The sequence below is a fragment of the Herpailurus yagouaroundi genome, unplaced genomic scaffold (assembly GCF_014898765.1).
Source record: "Herpailurus yagouaroundi ecotype Mexico unplaced genomic scaffold, PumYag 196, whole genome shotgun sequence".
In the NCBI taxonomy this organism is placed as follows: Eukaryota; Metazoa; Chordata; class Mammalia; order Carnivora; family Felidae; genus Herpailurus; species Herpailurus yagouaroundi.
In genome coordinates this window covers 8,773,925-8,791,411 of record NW_024412427.1, presented here as the reverse complement: position 1 = coordinate 8,791,411, position 17,487 = coordinate 8,773,925, and the positions used below count along the sequence as shown (strand labels likewise).

General features: G+C 49.8%; 1 protein-coding gene across 3 annotated transcripts in view; it reads left to right on the top strand.

Annotated features, from left to right (window-relative positions):
* SRC (SRC proto-oncogene, non-receptor tyrosine kinase) overlaps positions 1-17,487 on the top strand; it is a 50,948-nt gene that overhangs the window by 17,545 nt on the left and 15,916 nt on the right. For 2 of the 3 annotated variants that reach the window (XM_040447097.1, XM_040447098.1), the window contains exons 2-6: positions 292-362; positions 11,790-11,987; positions 12,828-13,085; positions 14,779-14,878; positions 15,843-15,860. In XM_040447097.1, coding sequence (XP_040303031.1) covers positions 12,836-13,085; positions 14,779-14,878; positions 15,843-15,860 — 368 coding nt within the window. In that variant the 5' untranslated portion in view covers positions 292-362; positions 11,790-11,987; positions 12,828-12,835. The remainder of the gene's footprint in view (positions 1-291; positions 363-11,789; positions 11,988-12,827; positions 13,086-14,778; positions 14,879-15,842; positions 15,861-17,487) is intronic. The other variant, XM_040447099.1, reaches the window with a different exon arrangement.

The window sequence follows — 17,487 nt, the reverse complement described above, 5'->3', positions numbered from 1 at the left end:
CATCTCTGCTTGTAGAATTCCTCATCCTTGAAGTCCCTTCTCAGATGCTGCCTCTCCCGGCTTCTCCCAGTCAGAGAGGGTTGCTGGTGCTCTGCACACTTGGTCTGAGGCTCTCTGCTCAGAGATGTGGATGGAGACCTGTTATCATCCAACTCGTGTACATAGTAACGTATTCATAAACAACAAGGACGAGGCACCAGACACAGGGGGGAGCCTTGCACAAGGGTTGTCTTATTTCATCCTCCACAACAACCTTGAAGGTAGACATTATTATTATCCCTCCCTTTGCAGATCACAGAAGCTCAGAGAAGTGAAGTGACTTTCCCAGCTATGAGAGAGAGCGCACCAGGATTTGAAACCAGGTAAGACTGTGTTTTTTCTTAAAAACAAAAGGAAAACCATTAACACACACACAGCAAAAAATAATTCAAACAGTACAAAGGGTAAAGAGTATTTTGGTTGTTTCCAGCCTTTTGCTTATTATAGACAGTTCTGCAATGAATATCCTCCATCATACACTTCATATTCATGTGCGAGGGTTCCTCTAGGATTAATCCCAAACTGCAGGGTCGGGGAGCATGTGGGGTTGCAATTTTGATGGAGATTGCCAGAGGTTATGATCATGCACCCTCACACCACACCCTCTGACCCCCCCCCACCAGTGCGGGTTGCTATAGAATTTCAGGGTCTTGGCCAATCCGACAGTTGAACAGTGGCCTCTGCTAGTGTTTGTTTGCTTTTTTTTTTTTTTTTTAATATCACAGCTTTATTGAGATATAATTCACAGACCAAACAATTCACCCATTTAAAATGTACAGTTTAATGGCTTTTAGTATATTCACAGAGTTGTGTAACTATTACCACAATGAATTTTAGAACTTTTTTCTTTTTTCTTGTTTTAAAGTTTATTTATTCATTTTTGAGAGAGAGAGAGAGAGAGAGAGAGAGAGAGAGAGAGAGAGAGAGAGGATCCCAAGCAGGCTCTGCACTGGCAGTGCAGGGCCCGACACAGGGCTCAAACTCATGAAGTGTGAGATCATGATCTGAACTGAAACCAAGAATTAGACCCTTAACTGACTGAGCCACCCAGGTGCCCCTAGAACATTTTTATTACCCCAGAAAGAAACTGTGTGCCCATTAGTCACTCCCCACTCTCCTCAAACATTTCTCCCCTAGCCCCAGACAACAACAAATCTTCCTGTTTCTATAGATTTGCCTAGTCTAGACCTTTTATATAAATGGAATCATACAATACATGGTCTTTTATGTCTGGCTTCTTTCACTTAGCATCATGTCTTCAAGATTCCTCCATGTTATAACATGTTATCAGGACTTCATTCCGTTTTCTTGCCAAATAATACTCCATTGTCTGGATACAGTACCACGTTTTTATTTTTTTGGTCCATTCATCAACTGATGGACATATGGTTGTTCCCACTTTTTGGCTATTATGAATAATGCTGTTATGAATATTCATGTACACGTTTTCATGTGAATGTTTTCTTTTCTTTGGGTATATACCTAAGAGCAGACCTTCTGGATCATATGGTAACTCTGTATTTAACCTTTTGAGGAAATGCCAGGCTGTCTTCCAAAACAGCGACACCATTGCACAGTCTTAGCAGCAGTGTGTGAGGTTTCTAATTTCTTCACATCCTTGCCAAAAGCTTGCTGTTGTCTGTCTTTTTAATTATGGCCTTCCTAATGGGTTTGAAGTGGTGGCCCATTGTAGTTTTGATTTGCATGTCCTTAATGATTAATGATATTGAGCATCTTTTCATGCAGTTATTGGCCATTTGTAGATCTTCTTTGGAGAAATATCCGTTCAAATCCTTTGCCCATTTTTTAATTGCGTTGTTTGTCTTTTTGTTGTTGAGTTATAGAAGTTCTCTATATATTCTAGATGCAGATCTCTTATCATCTATATGGTTTGCAAATATTTTTTCCCATTCTGTGAATTCTTTTTATCTCCTTGATGGTGTCTTTTGGACACAAATGTTTTAAATTTTGATGATGTCCAGTTTATCCATTTTTTCTTTTGTTGCTTCTGCCCTGGGTGTCATATCTAAGAAACCAAGGTCATAAAATTTATACCTATATTTTCTTATAAGAATTTTTTCAGTTTTACCTTTCATATTTAGGTTTGCAATCCATTTTTAATTTTTTTAATTAAAAAAAATTTTTAATGTTTATTTATTTTTGAGATGTTGGGGGGTGGGGGGTGGGTAGGGGCAGAGAGAGAGGGAGACAAAGAATCCGAAGCAGGCTCCACGCTCTGAGCTTGCAAGAGCCCAACACAGGGCTCAAACCCATGAACCATGAGATTATCACCTGAGCTGAAGTCTGGCATTTAACTAACTGAGCCACCCAGGCTCCCCTCGTGATCCATTTTGAATTGATTTTTAGTGTAGGGTCTGAGGAAGGTGTCCAGTTTCCTTCTTTTGCATGTGTCTATCCAGTTTTTCCTGTAACATTTGTTGAAAAGACTGTTTTATCTCCATTGTGTGGTGTTGGCATATGCTTGTCCAAACTCCTTTGACTGTAAATGTGAAGGTTTATTTCCGTCCCTCAATTCAGTCCCATTGATGTATACATCTGTCCTTATGCCAGTACCATGGTGTCTTTTTAGAAAAAAAAAAAAAGTTTTTTTTTTTTTTAAGTAATCTCTACCTCCACTGTGGGGCTTGAACTCACCATCCTGAGATCAAGAGTCCCATGTTGTACTGAGTAAGCCAGCCAGGGGCCCCGTGGTGTCTTGATTACTGGAGCTTTTCCACAAGCTCTGAAATTGAAATGAATGAGCCCTCAAGCTTTGTTTTTCTTTTTCAAGATTGTTTTGGCTATTCTGGGTCCCTTGACTTTCCATATGAATTTTAGGACCAATTTGTCAATTTTTGCAAAGAAGATAGCAGGGATTTTGATAGGGATTATGTTGACTCTGTAGATCAATTTGGGGAATATTACCATTTTAGCAATGTTTAGTCTTCCAATCCGTGAACATGGGATGTCTTTCCATTTATTTAGATTTTCTTTAATTTCTTTCAATAATTTTTTAATTTTACACTTCTTCGGCTACTCTTATTCCTAAATATTCTTTTGATATTGTAAATTGTTTTCTTAATTTTCTTTTTGGACTGTTCATTAGCGTATAGAAATAGAATTTATTTTTTATATATTGATCTTGTACTTTGCAACCTTGGTGAATTTGTTTATTAATTCTGATCATTTTTTAGTGGAATCCTTAGGGAATTTCTGTATACAAGATCATATCATCTGCAAACAGGGTGAGCTTTATTTTTTCCTTTCCAATCTGGATGCCTTTTATTTCATCTTCTTCTCGACTGCCCTGGCTGGAACTTCCAGTGCAATGTTAAAGAGAAGTTGTAAGAGTGGACATCCTTATCTCATTCCGGATCAGTACTCAACACCATTAAGTATGATGTTGAATATGAATTTTTCATAGGTGCCCTTTATCAGATTCCCTTCCAGGGAATTTGTTGAGGTTTTTGTCATGAAAGGGTATTGGATTTTGTCAAATGCCTTTTCTGCATCTATTGAGGTTATGGTGTGGTTTTTGTCCTTTATTCTATTGGTATGGTATTAGTCGATTTTCAGGAAGTTGAACCAGTCTCGTATTCTTGGAGTAAATCTCACTTGGTCATGATGTATAATTCTTTTTATATGTTGTCAAATCCAGTTTGCTAGTATTTTATTAAAGATTTTTGTATCTTATATTCATAAGATATAGCAGTCTGTAGATTTCTCCTTTTTTGGTTTTTAATGATGTCTTTGTCTGGTTTTGGTATTAGGGTAATATTGGCTTCATAGAATGAGTTGGGTGGTGTTCCTAGTGAATCCTTGGTATTAATTCTTCTTTAAATGTTTGATAGAATTCACCAGTGAAGCCAACTGGGTCTGGGTCTGTATTTGTGAGAAGTTTTTAAATTACTAATTTAATCTGTTTTTCCTAGTTTTAGCTTTATTCCAATTTTCTATTTATTAGTTTTAGTTTTTTTTAAGGAGTTTGTCAATTTCATCCAAGTTATGTTATTTGTTGGAATAGCACTATTCATAGCTTCCCCTTATAACCTTGCTTTATTTCTATAAGGTCTGTGGTATTATCCTCTCTTTCATTCCTGTTTTTAGTCATTTGAGTCTTCTCTCTGATTTTCTTGTTCAGTCTAGCTAAAGGTTTGTCAATTTTGTCAATCTTTTCAAAGAACCAACTTTTGGTTTTGTTGATTTTCTCTGTTGTTTTTATTTTCTATGCCATTAATTTCTGTCCTAATCTTTATTTCCTTTCTTTTACTTGCTTTAGGGTTTGCTTTTCTTTTCTGTTGTGTTAAGGTGGAAGGTTAGGTTATTGGCTTGAGATTTTCTTTTTTTTTTTTTTAATTTGAGAGAGAGAGAGAGAGAGAAAGAACACAAGCAGGAGAGAGGGGCAAAGGGAGAGAGAGAGAGAGAGAGAGAGAGAGAGAGAGAGTCTTAAATAGGCTCCATGCTGATGTGGGGCTTGATCCCATGACCCTGGGATCATGACCTGAGCCAAAATCAAGAATTGGATGCTCAACTCTCTGAGCCACCCAGACATCCCTTTCCTCTTTTTCATTTATTTTTTTCTTCTTTTTTAATATAGGTATTTATACTTACAAATCTCCCTTCAAGTTCTACTTTATTGCATCCCATACATTTTGATATGTGGTGTCATCATGTTTATTCACCTCAAAGTATTTTCTATTGTTTGGATGATTTCTTTGACTCATTGGTTACTGAGGAAGGTATTAATTTTTACATATTTGTAATTTCTGTTACTGATTTCTTAATTCATTCTATTGTGAATGGAAATGTAGTTTGTATGATTTCACTCTGTTTAAATTCATTGAGGCTTAGAATATGGTCTGTCCCAGAGAATGTTCTGTGCACTTGAGAAGAATGTATATTCTGCTGTGGTCAGGAGCTTGTGTAGTTTTAATTTGCATTAGTATATATTTTTTAAAAAGTTTATTTGTTTATTTTGAGAGAGAGAGAGAGAGAGAGAGAGAGAAAGATTTAGAGTGTGAGCAGGGGAGGAGCAGAGAGAGAGGAAGACAGAGAATCCCAGGCAGGCTCTGTGCTGACAGTGTGGAGTCTGACATGGGGCTCAAACCCACAAAGCATGAGATCATGACCTGAGCTGAAATCAAGAGTCAGATGCTCAACTGACTGAGCCACACAGGCGTCCCTGATTTACATTTCTTTTATAAATGAGGCTGAACATCTTGTCATATGTTGAAGAGCTGTTTGGCTTGCTGTAAACTATCTGTGGTTATTTTTCTTATTTTGTGGGAGCTCATTATGTATTAAGGGGTAAACCCTTGTCTATCATATGAGTTAACAAATATTTTTCTTAGTGTGTTATTTGCCTTTTGAATTTGTTTATGATATTTATTGAGCCATGCAGACATTGTAGGTTTTTATGTAGATAGATTTATCATTTTTTTTGATGTTTACTTGTTTTTGAGAGAGAGAGCGTGAGAGCACACGTAAGCGGGGGAGGGGCAGAGAGAGAGGGAGACACTGAATCTGAAGCAGGCTCCAGGCTCTGAGCTGTCAGCACAGAACCCGGCATAGGGCTCGAACCCATGAACTTGTGACGTCCTGACCTGAGGTGAAGTCAGATGCTTAACCTACTGAGCCACCCAGGTGCCCTGATAGATTTATCATTTTAAAAATGACTTTTAGGTTTGGGGTCTCTGGGTCGTTCAGTTTGTTGAGCGGCCGACTCTTGATCTTGGCTCCGGTCATGATCTCATGGTTTGTGAGTTAAAGCCCCGTATCAGGCTTTGTGTCAGTGGTGCAGAGCCTGCTTGGAATTCATTCTCTCTCTCTCTCTCTCTCTCTCTCTCTCTCTCTCTCTCTCCCTCCTTCCCTCCCTCCCTCCTTCTGTCTCTCTCTGCCTGTCTCCGACTTGTGCTGTCTCTCTCTCTCTCTCTCTCAAAATAAATAAATAAACTTAAAAAAGTGATTTTTAGGTTTTGTGCCATGTTAAGAAATGTTTTTCTCGTTCTGAGATTAGAAAATTTATTCTCTGCTTTCCGTTTGAGAGATTCATGGTTTTATTTTGAGTGGTTTAAATCTGATTGATCTGGGATTTATAGGCATATGGAGTAGGTTCGAAATCTGACTTTAATTTGTTTCCTGACGGCAGGTCATTGATCTCAGCTCTATCTTAAAAATAATCTACCTTTTTTTATACGGGCATGAAATGCCACCTTTGTTATGTGTTAAATCCCTGTATGTTTGGGAACAATTTTTGGACCCTCTATTCTGTTCCATTGATTTGTTTGTTTTTGTGCTGATATCATACAGTTTAAAAAAAAAATTTTTTTTTAGTGTTTATTTATTTTTGAGAGAGACAGAGAGAGAGTGCAAGCTAGGGAGGGGCAGAGAGAGAGGGAGACACAGAATCCGAAGCAGGCTCCAGGCTCTGAGCTGTCAGCACACAGCCCGATGTGGGGCTCGATCTCACAAACTGTGAGTTCATGACCTGAGCCGAGATCAAGAGTTGGATGCCTAACAACTGAGCCACCCAGGCACCCTGATTTTATTTTCTGATCGCTGTTGGTATATAGATACATTGTGGATTTGGAGGTATTAGCTTTTAATTTCCTTCCACTGAATTTGCTTTTTGTTTAGTGGTTTTGCAGCAGATTCTCTTGGATTTCCCAGATCTTCTCGGGTAACATCTGCAAATGATGATACTTGTCTTCTCTTTTCTAATTCCCCTTTATTACTTCCATTTCTTGTTCTTAGCTCATTGGATTGGCAAGGATCTCAGAGCAAGGTTAACTCGTGGACACACTTGTCTTTTCTGGGCTCTTTCCCCGTGAAGTGGCTTTTCTAGGCCTGGGCTCCTAAGGAACTCCGCCAGACAATCCCTCTAGGGCTGTGCACAGAGCTTGGCACGTAGTAGGAATCTGGGAAGCCTTTGCCTCATTGGAGGAGTGATTACAAAAGACGGCAAGGATCTAAAAAAGGTTTCCGCAGTAATGATGATGATAACTGGTGTTTATTGAGCACTTCCTATCTGCGAGGCACTATTAAGTATTACCTCATGTTTTCTCACAACGAGGCTAGCTGTGTGGGAACAGTTGTGCGGATTCCCATTTTTGAGAAGGGGTAGACTGAGGCCCCCTTGAGGCTGCATGACTAGGACGCGGCAAGGCGGCATCTGAACCTGGCGCTCTGGCTCCAGGCTTATATTTTTGTGATGCTTCCGCTTCCCAGGAGCATCCAGAGTTATGGGCGATGATATCAGAGGTTGGCCTCTGACCCCTGTGTTGCCTCTGTGTCAGGGAGGCAGAGGTGGTGGAGTGGTAGGTGCGCCTGGGGCGGTGAGGGCTGCCCGCACAGCACGCCGTATGTCACTCTCCTGGACCTCGAGCACGCCAACCCCGGTGCCCTCACTTGCTGCACGGCCTCGGGCAAGGTTTAGCTTCTTTGAACCTTGGTTCTGCCTGTCAAGTGGGCACCGTTGGAGCCCCTACTTCATTGTGCTGTCAGGACGACGGGGCATCCGCTGCCTGTAAAGGTCCCAGCGCTGTGTGTGGCATTCAAGGCCTGGCCACCTGACTGCCGCCTCCTCTCGCATTGTTCCTCTCACCCCCGGTAATGATAACAACGACAGCGAACAACATCGGGTGCTGTTTGTTGAGCATTTATTCTGCGCCTGGCATATGGGCTCTCTCTTTAAATCTCAGATGTTAGGCTTATTATTATCCCCATTTTAAAGAAACTGAGGGGCGATGTGACTTGCCCAAGAAGATGTAGCTAGTAAGTAGTAGAGGCAGGATTTGAACCCAGGCCTGACCGGATTCCTCATTCTCAACTCCTAATCCCCTGGCCTCCTTTTGCCCTGACAGTAGCGGAGGTGACGCTCTTCAGAGTAGGGAATGAAGGGGTGGGTATGCCGTGACCGGACCACAGTTTATTCCCCAGCCTCTTCTGGATGTTGTAAACATCTGTGTGCCTGGGGAGGGGCGAGGGGGGAGAGTGTGGTGCCCTCCAGCAGGGGGGCCATGGGAGAGGGGATTCGGCTTCATCCAGAGGGGAGTGGTGGGAAACTCTTCAGTGTTGTTGTTTTTTTAAAGTCTCATTAAAAGACAGTTTTTGACAAGGTAATTTCTAAATGTCAAGTGATACAGCAGATACGTACAGTAAAAAAGGGATTTTCCCCTCCCCATCCCACATCTTTTGGACGAAACACTGTGAAGAATTTGGAATCCTTCCAGAACTTTCTCTACAGCTCTATAGCACGTGCTCTCATAGACACACTTACGCACATGCTAGTTTCCTTCACAGAAATCATTGCACATACGTGTGCTATGTGTGCGTGGTGAGCACAGGCTCATTTACTCTTCCCACTAACCCCACGACTTCGGTAGCATTATTGTCCTCATTTTCCAATTGTGGAAACTGAGGTCGCGAGAGGCCCAGAGGACGTTCTGCGCTGGCAGCTTCCTCTCTTCACAGCGCATCTCCTCAGGCCACACTGAGCTCTCGTTCTGTTTGATCAGCTGCACGGCTGTCCACTCCATGAACAGACCATCGTTTCTTTATCCAGCCCCTCTCTCCCGAGCACGTAGGTCATTTCCGGTTTTCCACGGAGAGTGCTAAGCAGAGGAGGCCCCCCCGCTCTCTGTGCGGTTTACAGGGACGCCTCTGGCTACAGGGAGGAGGGTGCCCGGAGGGCCAGACTCCTGCATCCAGGCCCAGGCAGACGGGTGCCTGGCTGAGGGAATGGAGAGAGGGTTGGGGGAGGCATACATTTGAGGAAGATTTGGGGAGGTGGGAGAGCCAGAGCGGAGACGGTGACAGGTGACACGGGACTGGGGCTACAGCCTTGAGGGGAGACGCCAAGTCAGCCCAGGGCCCCTGGGGCATGAAGGGCTGGGGCGGAAAGGGGCAAGCATTGCAGGCCTGCTTCCCGGCACCTCCCGTGCACAAGCCCTCAGTCTGGAGACTGTGGTCAGGACGCTGAGGTTAGGAGTGGCTCCCCAGAGGAAAGGGGCCTCCTTCCTCTGGGAACCTCAGGCACCCCCCAGTACGGAGGCCTCCCCACTTCCCCTTGGCCCCACAAGGGTCTATCTGTATCTCAGAGTGTGCCAGTGGCGGAAGAGATGTGGGGTTGGCTCCTCTCGAATGGGCAACTCATGGTGACTTGGCGTTTGGGCCCCAGAACCAAAAGGCCCTGAGACAGCATCCTGCCTCAAGAAAGGAGCCCCGGGGGTCTGGGAGGGTGGTGTCCCCCGAGGTCACATAGCCCCCGGCAGCAGCCCTGCAGGGGACTAGACCCCACCCTAAAAGTGCCTGTCCTTCCTTGAGCACATTCTGCTTTGTTGAAGCCAGAAACCTCTGGCTTTCTCTGGGAAGGGAGCTGCCTTATCTGCTCGTGCCCCATCCACCGAGGGCATCTGACTATTCCACGTGAGAGAGGTCCCGAGGGCAAGGAGGTAGGGCCACGAGTACCCCCAGTAGACCCCATGAGCAAGCCCCTGATTCCTGCCTGTCCAGTGTGGTTCCCTGTCCCCTTTCCCCCTCGCCGTGTGACCTCAGATAAGTTCCTCAATCTCTCTGTGCCTCAGTTTCTTCCTCGGTAAAATAGGAAAACTATTAGTATCTGCCTTCTAGATTATCATGAGGATTTCATGAATGAATATTTGCAAACTGCTTGGAGCAGGGCCTAAGGTCCAGGCCCTGGGAGTGTTTGAATATCCGGGAATGACACTTGGTCTCCACAACATGACGTGACAGGAACAAAGCAGGATGCAAACCATGTCTATGCTCATTTAGTCTTTTGTCTGTTCTGCACATATTTCCAGAACAATTAGTAGGTACCAGGTCTGTCCTGGCCACGGGGCAGGTGCAGTTGGATATGACCCAGTCCTGCCCGCAGGGAGCTTAGACAAGGGCACTAGATGGAGCCCAATTTTGTTTACAGTCATACATTCCCATGATGCCTGAAGGAAACACAGTGTCACGCCCAGGCGATTGTGTTCTAGGGGCAAGGCTGGCAAAGTGCCGCTCTGTGCTGAGCATGCGCTATGTGCTTTCCTCGCTGACTCTCTCAAGAGCCCTGTCATGTGGGCACCGTTTTACTTCCTGACTCCCAGAGGAGGAGACTGAGGCCCCGGTCCCATGCTGGGATGGTAGGGCTGGGATTCAAACACTCTAGTACTCTAGCTCTTAACCTCCACACGCCTGCCTGTCCACAAACACGTGTTACTTGTATAATCAGATTTAACCACAAAGACCAACAAAACAAATAGAACAGAAACTCCACAAACCAACAAACATTGCAAGCAGAGGCCAGGCCACCGTAGCTGGTTTTGAAGGCCCTCTTGTACTTTTTCTCCTGCCCTGGGAGGAGTGGTCTTGGTCAGTATAAGAGATTGGGACCAGGAGCTGTCTTTTCTTCTCCTTGTACCCTCCCAAGAGGGCACGTGCATTTTTTTGGTGCTAGGAGAGTGCTGGCCCTGGTCCAGGCCTGGCTCTCCCTCTTTCTCCACAGCACATTGACCAATTACTCTTTCTCCTGTCCTTGATTACCTCCAGGGACAGGGGGCTCACCCTTCACCGTTTAGTTCATTCTGAAGAAAGTTCAGGCTCCTAGAAAGTGCTCTATTTAAAAAAAAAATAATAATTATATTTAAAAAATATATTTTTATAATTTTTATTTCCCCTGAAAGTCCCACAAACAAACGTCCTCTGACACAGGCCTGGCCAGGTCATCTCTGTGTCCCTCTGTAGACTAGCATAGCCCCTGCTGCTCAGTCAGCGCTGTGAACGCTATATCAGGGAGCCATTGGGTAGGGAGTGCAGTGGGCGGGGCCCGGCCTCCAGCAAGCCCGGGCTGTGGGTAACTGGGTCAGTGGGGCCCACGGGACACCAGCTCTGTGAGTGCTGATGTGACCGAAGTGGACTGGGTTGCCATAGAAATTGGTCTTCTTTGTCCCCAGGCCTGTTGGCCTGTCCCTCAGGAGGCCCAGGTGATCCCTTGGGCTATTGAGCAGATCTCCTCAGGGCCTCCCCAGCCTCACATTCTCTGATCTGGATGTCCCCCGGGAGCAGGCAGGCCACGCCCACCTCGTGTGGCCAGTCAGCCCGAGGCCCAGGGGGTGCAGGAGCTGGCCGAGGTTCACACAGGGAGGAGAGCGTTCAGAGCTGGGCTTGCTCAGGGCCAGCCGTCTTGCCTAAGGCCTCGGCCAGTCAAGAGCACTTTTCCCCATCCGTGGGTTCCCAGAGGAAATTCTGGACTGATTGCAGGGACTGCCGCATTCCCTGGAGAATATTCAGAACCCACCTTGTCGGTGTGTCCAGAATCCCACGATGTCGGTAAGAGCTGATGTGGCAGGGTGGTGGCAGGGTGACCTGCTATGTCCCCGGCAGGAGCATTCGGTTGCCACGGAGCTGGATGACCCCATTGTTTCCAGATGAAGAAACAGGGCCCAGAGAGGTTAAGTCACTTGCCTGAGGTCACACGGCGGATTAGGGGCAAAGGTAGGATCTGAGTCTGGGGAGTCTGGCTCCAGAGCCCATCCTTAACCACCGTGCCAAACCCTGCCCTGCTCGTGCTCATAAGATGCTTTGGGAAGGCCAAAGGCTGTTTCAGGTCTGGGAAGCCCTTAACGTTGGAACTTTCAGTCAGAGCCTGATAAATTGTGACGCAAGAGCCAGAGCCGTGGTGATTTCTCTTTCTAATCGTGTCCTCACAACAGCCCTGAAAAGTCTGCTTTATCCCTGTTTTGCAGATGAAGACGCTGAGGCCCAAAGAGGGGAAGTGAGTTGCTTAGGGTCACATAGCGGGGAGAAGTGGAGCAGAGCCTCTCGTCCGAGCCCCCTGACTCCACACCTGGTGTTCGTGCTGAGACCTCAGGCTGCTTCCCAGATCCTCTGGGACAGCCCCTGCCTTCCACCAGGTGAGGCGGTGACCCACCAGGGCTGCCAAGGTGAGGGAGGAGGGGGGCGTGGGCACGATGGGTGGGAAGACCAGGCTCACTGGGAGCTGAGGCCGGCCAGGATCTGTGTGTTGGGAGGTAGGAGGCAAAAGAGGGTGGCGGGGCTGTGGGCATCATTGGGAAGTTTTCAACTTGTTTTTTTTTCTGGATACCATGTTATCAAGGAGAGGTACAAAAGCCAGGAGGACTTAGGCCAGAAAGGATTTAGAGAAAACTTCCCAAGGTGGGTGACTTTTAAGCTGAGGACTGAAGCAGGCCTGAGTTATTCTGGTGAAGTGGTCAGGGAAGAGCATCCAGGCAGAGGAAACAGCATGTGTGCAAAGTCCCTGTGGCTGGGTTGAGCTCCCAGACATCTCTCCTTCCAGCCTCCTGCTATATCTCTGCCTTGGTTGTATATCTTAGCACCTTCCTGTCTGCTGTTAGACAATTTTAGTTAGTCATGTATTTGCTCAGCAGACCCTCGGTGAGCCCTCTCCTATGTGCTGTGTGCCTCGGATATAGACATGACTCAGATTGTCCCTGCCCATGACAGACAGAAACTGACTCAGGGGAAGGTGGGGAGGTTAGGGCTTCTGATTATAAGTCATTTCTTCGCTGCTTGGCCTCATACCAAGGAAGCCGTTTATGGGTTTTGTCATCATTCCCATTTTACAGATTTAGAAACTGAGGCTCTGAAAGTCTAACTTACCCAAAGAGGCTAGTACCCTTCTTTGGGCCTCAGTTTCCTCATCTGTAGGATGGGTGAGGGTAGATGCTGTCTAAAGGGCCTAGGCCCAGCAGCCCTGCCTGCCCCCAGAGCCCTTCACCTCCAGGGTGCTTTCTCATCCCCAGCCAGGACCATGGGCAGCAACAAGAGCAAGCCCAAGGATGCCAGCCAACGGCGCCGCAGCCTGGAGCCTGCTGAGAACACCCACGGTGGTGGTGGGGGTGCCTTCCCCACCTCACAGACACCCAGCAAGCCAGCCTCCGCTGATGGCCACCGAGGCCCCAGTACGGCCTTCCCCTCTGCCGCTGCTGAGCCCAAGCTGTTCGGGGGCTTCAACTCCTCGGACACAGTCACCTCCCCGCAGAGGGCGGGGCCGCTGGCGGGTCAGTGGGCCTGGGAGGGTGGGTGCCTGCTGGCCGGGCCTCTCACCGTCGGGGTAGAGGCTGTGGGTTTCTCGGGTTTGGGGACTGTAGGGAGTTTCCTGGAGGCTGTGGGTGGGGAAGGGCTTTAAAAACCGGAAAGTGTGGTACACATCCCATTGCCTTTGAGGGTGAATCCAATGCAGAGTATAAAGGGGTCTAGAGATGTGGGACTATAGGCGGGAACTGAGGCCAGAGAGCCAGGGGGCTGTTTGCCCAGGACAGTACAGGGACCAGGTCTGAGGCTTTGTTTTTGACTCTGGTGGGCCCAGAGATGGGTCAGGACAGGAGGTCTTGGGTGGCAGAGGGGGCAAGAGCAGGTTAGGAGGGACAAAGGGAGCTCTGGTCCTCAGGCGCCCAGCCCAATGCCGAGATGCACCCCTGCGCCCTCTGCTGGCCTTTTTGGGGTATGGCAGCTCCAGGCAAGCGATGCTTAAGAGAGAGATGCCCATATGGTCCCAGACACACACACACGCACACACACAAGACATTCACATAAATACTTGCATTCTTACCTTGACATACTCAGAGCCACACGCAGCCAGCAACTCACTCCAGGAGATCTGTGCAGACACTTAAACAGGCTGAGTTAGAGACACCATCAGAGATACTTGAAGATACCGTGCACATAAAGACACACGCAGGGACACGTGGACGTGCGCAGACACACACCTAACATAGATGCACACAAATGGAAACACACATACACAAATAACCTCAGCATCCCGGATTAAGACACACACACACACGCAGTCCGAAGCCCCTCAAAGACACACACGGGAAACACACACGTGCTGGGCTAGGAGCGTCATCACAGATACCCACAGGCTCACAGACGCACAAATGCACAGACACGCAGTGAGGACACGCAGGGACACTCACGGATGCCGTGGACACCTGCCCAAGTGAGACAGACCCACAAAAGGGCCCGTTCATTTTTGGTGTCCCTCCTGTGTGCTGGGCTCTTCTGGGGCTGGGGACACAATGGTATGTAGAAGAGACAAACCCCGATGGAGGAGAAGAACGGAACAAGGCATGTAAACTGGGTAGGGTGTTAGAAGGTGGTGCCGCTCTGAAGGAACAAAAAGGGTAGACAGGGGCTCTTGGGGGGATGTGCGGGGTGAAGGTTGTGGTTCAAACGGGGGACAGAGAGGACCTCTAATGAGGGGACACCACCTGGAGCTGAGATCTCCCCAGACACATAGAAGCACCAAGAGTCACACAGAGAGAAGCCGAGCAGCCCAGCCGGGTGCAGTTTCCCTCATTCACTGGTTCATTTACCCACGGTTGCTTCCTGAGCACCTACTGTGTGCCAGGCTCTGGGAACAACACAAAGATGTCTGCTTTGGGGGCCTCTGGGGCTACAGGGAAGATGGGCACTGGACAGAAGCCAGCCCTCAGAATCACCTAGAGCCCGGTGGGCACATTCATATGTGGAGAGACGCACGTGCCTCCTACACACCCTCGCAGGGGCTCCCAGACGCACGCACGCAGTGGACACGCTGCAGGCCCACCCCCCTCTAAAGGTGACCGCGTCTCCGGGCTGGGCCCAGATGGTTGTGGGAAACCAACCTCCATCCCGCCCAGGGCCCTACTGTTCACCCCTCTTTCAGGCTGTGGCCCTGGCCGTTCTGACACGTCCCACCCCTCTCTGCAGGTGGAGTGACCACCTTTGTGGCCCTCTATGACTATGAGTCTCGGACAGAGACTGACCTGTCCTTCAAGAAAGGGGAGCGGCTCCAGATTGTCAACAACACGTGAGTGACCCCCTTCCCCATCATCCCTTGGGGCCCTATCCCTGGGACCTGGTCTTGGGCCAGAGCCACTTCTGAGCGCCCCAGAGCCAGGGGCAGTGCGATGGGCAGCAGGCATGGCTAGTGTCAAGGCCAGCCGAGGTCCAGGGAGCCGTCCTGGGGCTATGGGAGAGGAGACAGGTAGTGGTCAGGGCTCTGGGAGGGCTCCCAGGGCAGGGATCTGGGCTCAGTAACTCCTTAGAGCACAGCGCCCCAGACCTCACAGAGAGCATATGATCAGGGCACGACCCAGGACTGCAGAAAACAGGGCCTAAAGCTGGAGGCTGGACCCCCAGAGGTGCCCTCTTGAGGGACCTGGGGCTGGAGGGCCTGGGGCAGCCGGCTGAGCCAGAATGTCTAGCTGCACGGGGAGAGGCCCAAATAGGGAAAGGCAGGGGACCTGTACCGGGCACTCAGTGTGAGAGGGTTATGACTGGGCATGGGATGAGACGGTGGGATGGGGTATGGATGTCTGGTTCACCTCCAGAGGTCCCAGCCTTGGAGGGGGGCATCCTAGGGCCAAGCTGGCTCTGGGGCCCCTGTGGGCAGGGGAACAGGAGCAGGAGCAGGTGGGGAATGAACTAGTGAGGGGTCGGAGGGGCTGTAACCATGAGGTGGGGGGCGTTCTTCTCCTTTTTCCTGCTCTCCTTTCCCTGTCAGGAGTACACCGGGGGTGGGCGCAGGTTTTGGGCCATATGCCCAGGGGTGAGGGGTGGGGAGCTTCACAGGGGGACAGGAGGTTGCTCCTTCAGGCACTGCCGACAAAGGGCGGGGCAGAGCTCAGCACCTGCTGCGCTCCTGCCCTCGACGGGGCCTGCTGTGCCCCCATCCTCAGTGGAACCCCCCACCCCGATTCCTGGCTCATGCTTGCTCCCTCCAGCCCTCCCTCAGCTCTCCCTCTCTCTGCTTCTCTCTCGCTGGCCCTTAGGAGGAAGGTGGACGTCAGGTGTGTACTCACTTCGTAGGTGGCGGGCTGGGTGGGGGGCGCTTCGCTGGTGGAGGGGGGCGGGGCTGCTGTCTGCATGTGCTTCCTCTGCATGTCCCTGCCTGTGGTCTCTGGCTCCCTTGGCTGTCCCCGTCCAGCTTTCCCAGCTTATGCCCTACCCCCAACCGGTGTGACCAGGTCCTGACCTTAACCCTGGGCCGAGACTGGGGAGGGTCCTACCATCCCGCTCTCACTCACCGTCCTGCCTCCTCCCCACCCACCTTCTTGCTAACCTGCCCGCCCTCCATCCTGACCGGTCAGCCCACACTGAGTGCCGGCTGCATGCAGGGTCCAGTGCCGGCCCGGTGAGGCCTGGGTGGAGAAGGGGCCTTCCTGGAGCCAGGGGCGGGGCAGGGGGCGGGGCGCAACTCCAGTCCAGGCCAAGTGACAGGCAGAGGGCAGGGCCAGGGTCCGCTCGGGCATTTGGTCCCTGCAGTGTGCTCCCCTCTGGTGGTGACCACGGGGACTGGAAGCTTCAGGCAGGTCCTCCGAGGAAGAACAGTGATACTGTGTAGCAGTTGGAAGTGGCCGGGAGGCAATCCCTCTCAGAGGGGCGGCTGACAGGAGGGTGCGGGGCTGGACGCCCTCAGGGCTGTGGGAAGGCAAGAAGGTGCTGGAAGATAGAGTAGAATTGGTCCCTGAGCGGCCTCAAAGGCCCGGCTAGGGAGGTTGGACATCACCATCTCCAGGGGTGTCGTGCCTGTTCATGCCTCCCTACCCTTGTGCATGCTGTTCCCTCTGCCTGAAACACCTTTCTCCCATCTCTGCCTGGCAAACTCCTATTTGCCCTCCAAGATCCAGCTCAGGACTGCCTTCTCTGTGAGGCACGAGGGAAAAGAGGGGCCAGGTGCTGTGCCAGGCGTTCTTACCCATGTCCTTGTATTTACTCCTCCATGCAATCCTGCCGGGGCCGTAGTGACGGGGGAGGGGCTGTCTCCCTTTTGCAAATGAGGAAACTGAGGCTCAGAGACGTGAAGGCTCTTGACCAAGGTCACACAGCTACCGGGGAGCAAAACCAGGATCAGAGCTCGGGCAGCGGCACTCTCCCCTCCTCGCGCCGCTCTCCCTGGGGGTGGAGGGGCCTCTCCCAACCTTTCCCCCCCTTGCGTGTCAGAGTCCTAGTGCGCCCCAGTCCCCGTGTGGCTCCAGCTGTTTGCCTCTGCCTCCCCCAGACCAGACCTGCTCGCAGGTCTGCCGCCTTCGTGGGTCCCCACATCACTGTTGCTCGGCATGGCGGGGGTGCCTTGCTGGTGTCACTGAGCAAGCTGAACCAGCAGTAATCAAACAGCCATGGTTCACCGTGCTCTGTGTGCGAGCCTGGTCTCGTGGGAGCGCTTTAAGTGGCGTCGTTTTATTTACACGTCACCGTCAACCGCAGCCCTGGGAAGTAGAAACTCTTCTTGGCTTTATTTTGCACTTGAGGAACCTGAGGCCCCGAGAGGCGGAGTGAGTTGCCCCAGGTCACACAGCTAGTGGTGGCAGAGGGGTGGGGGTGGGGGGGCAGGCCCTCCCACCCACGGCCCTTGCAGGAGGACTCAGTAGGGTGCAGGCGAGCCAGGAGGAGGGAAGGGCCCGCGCAGGGGAGGAC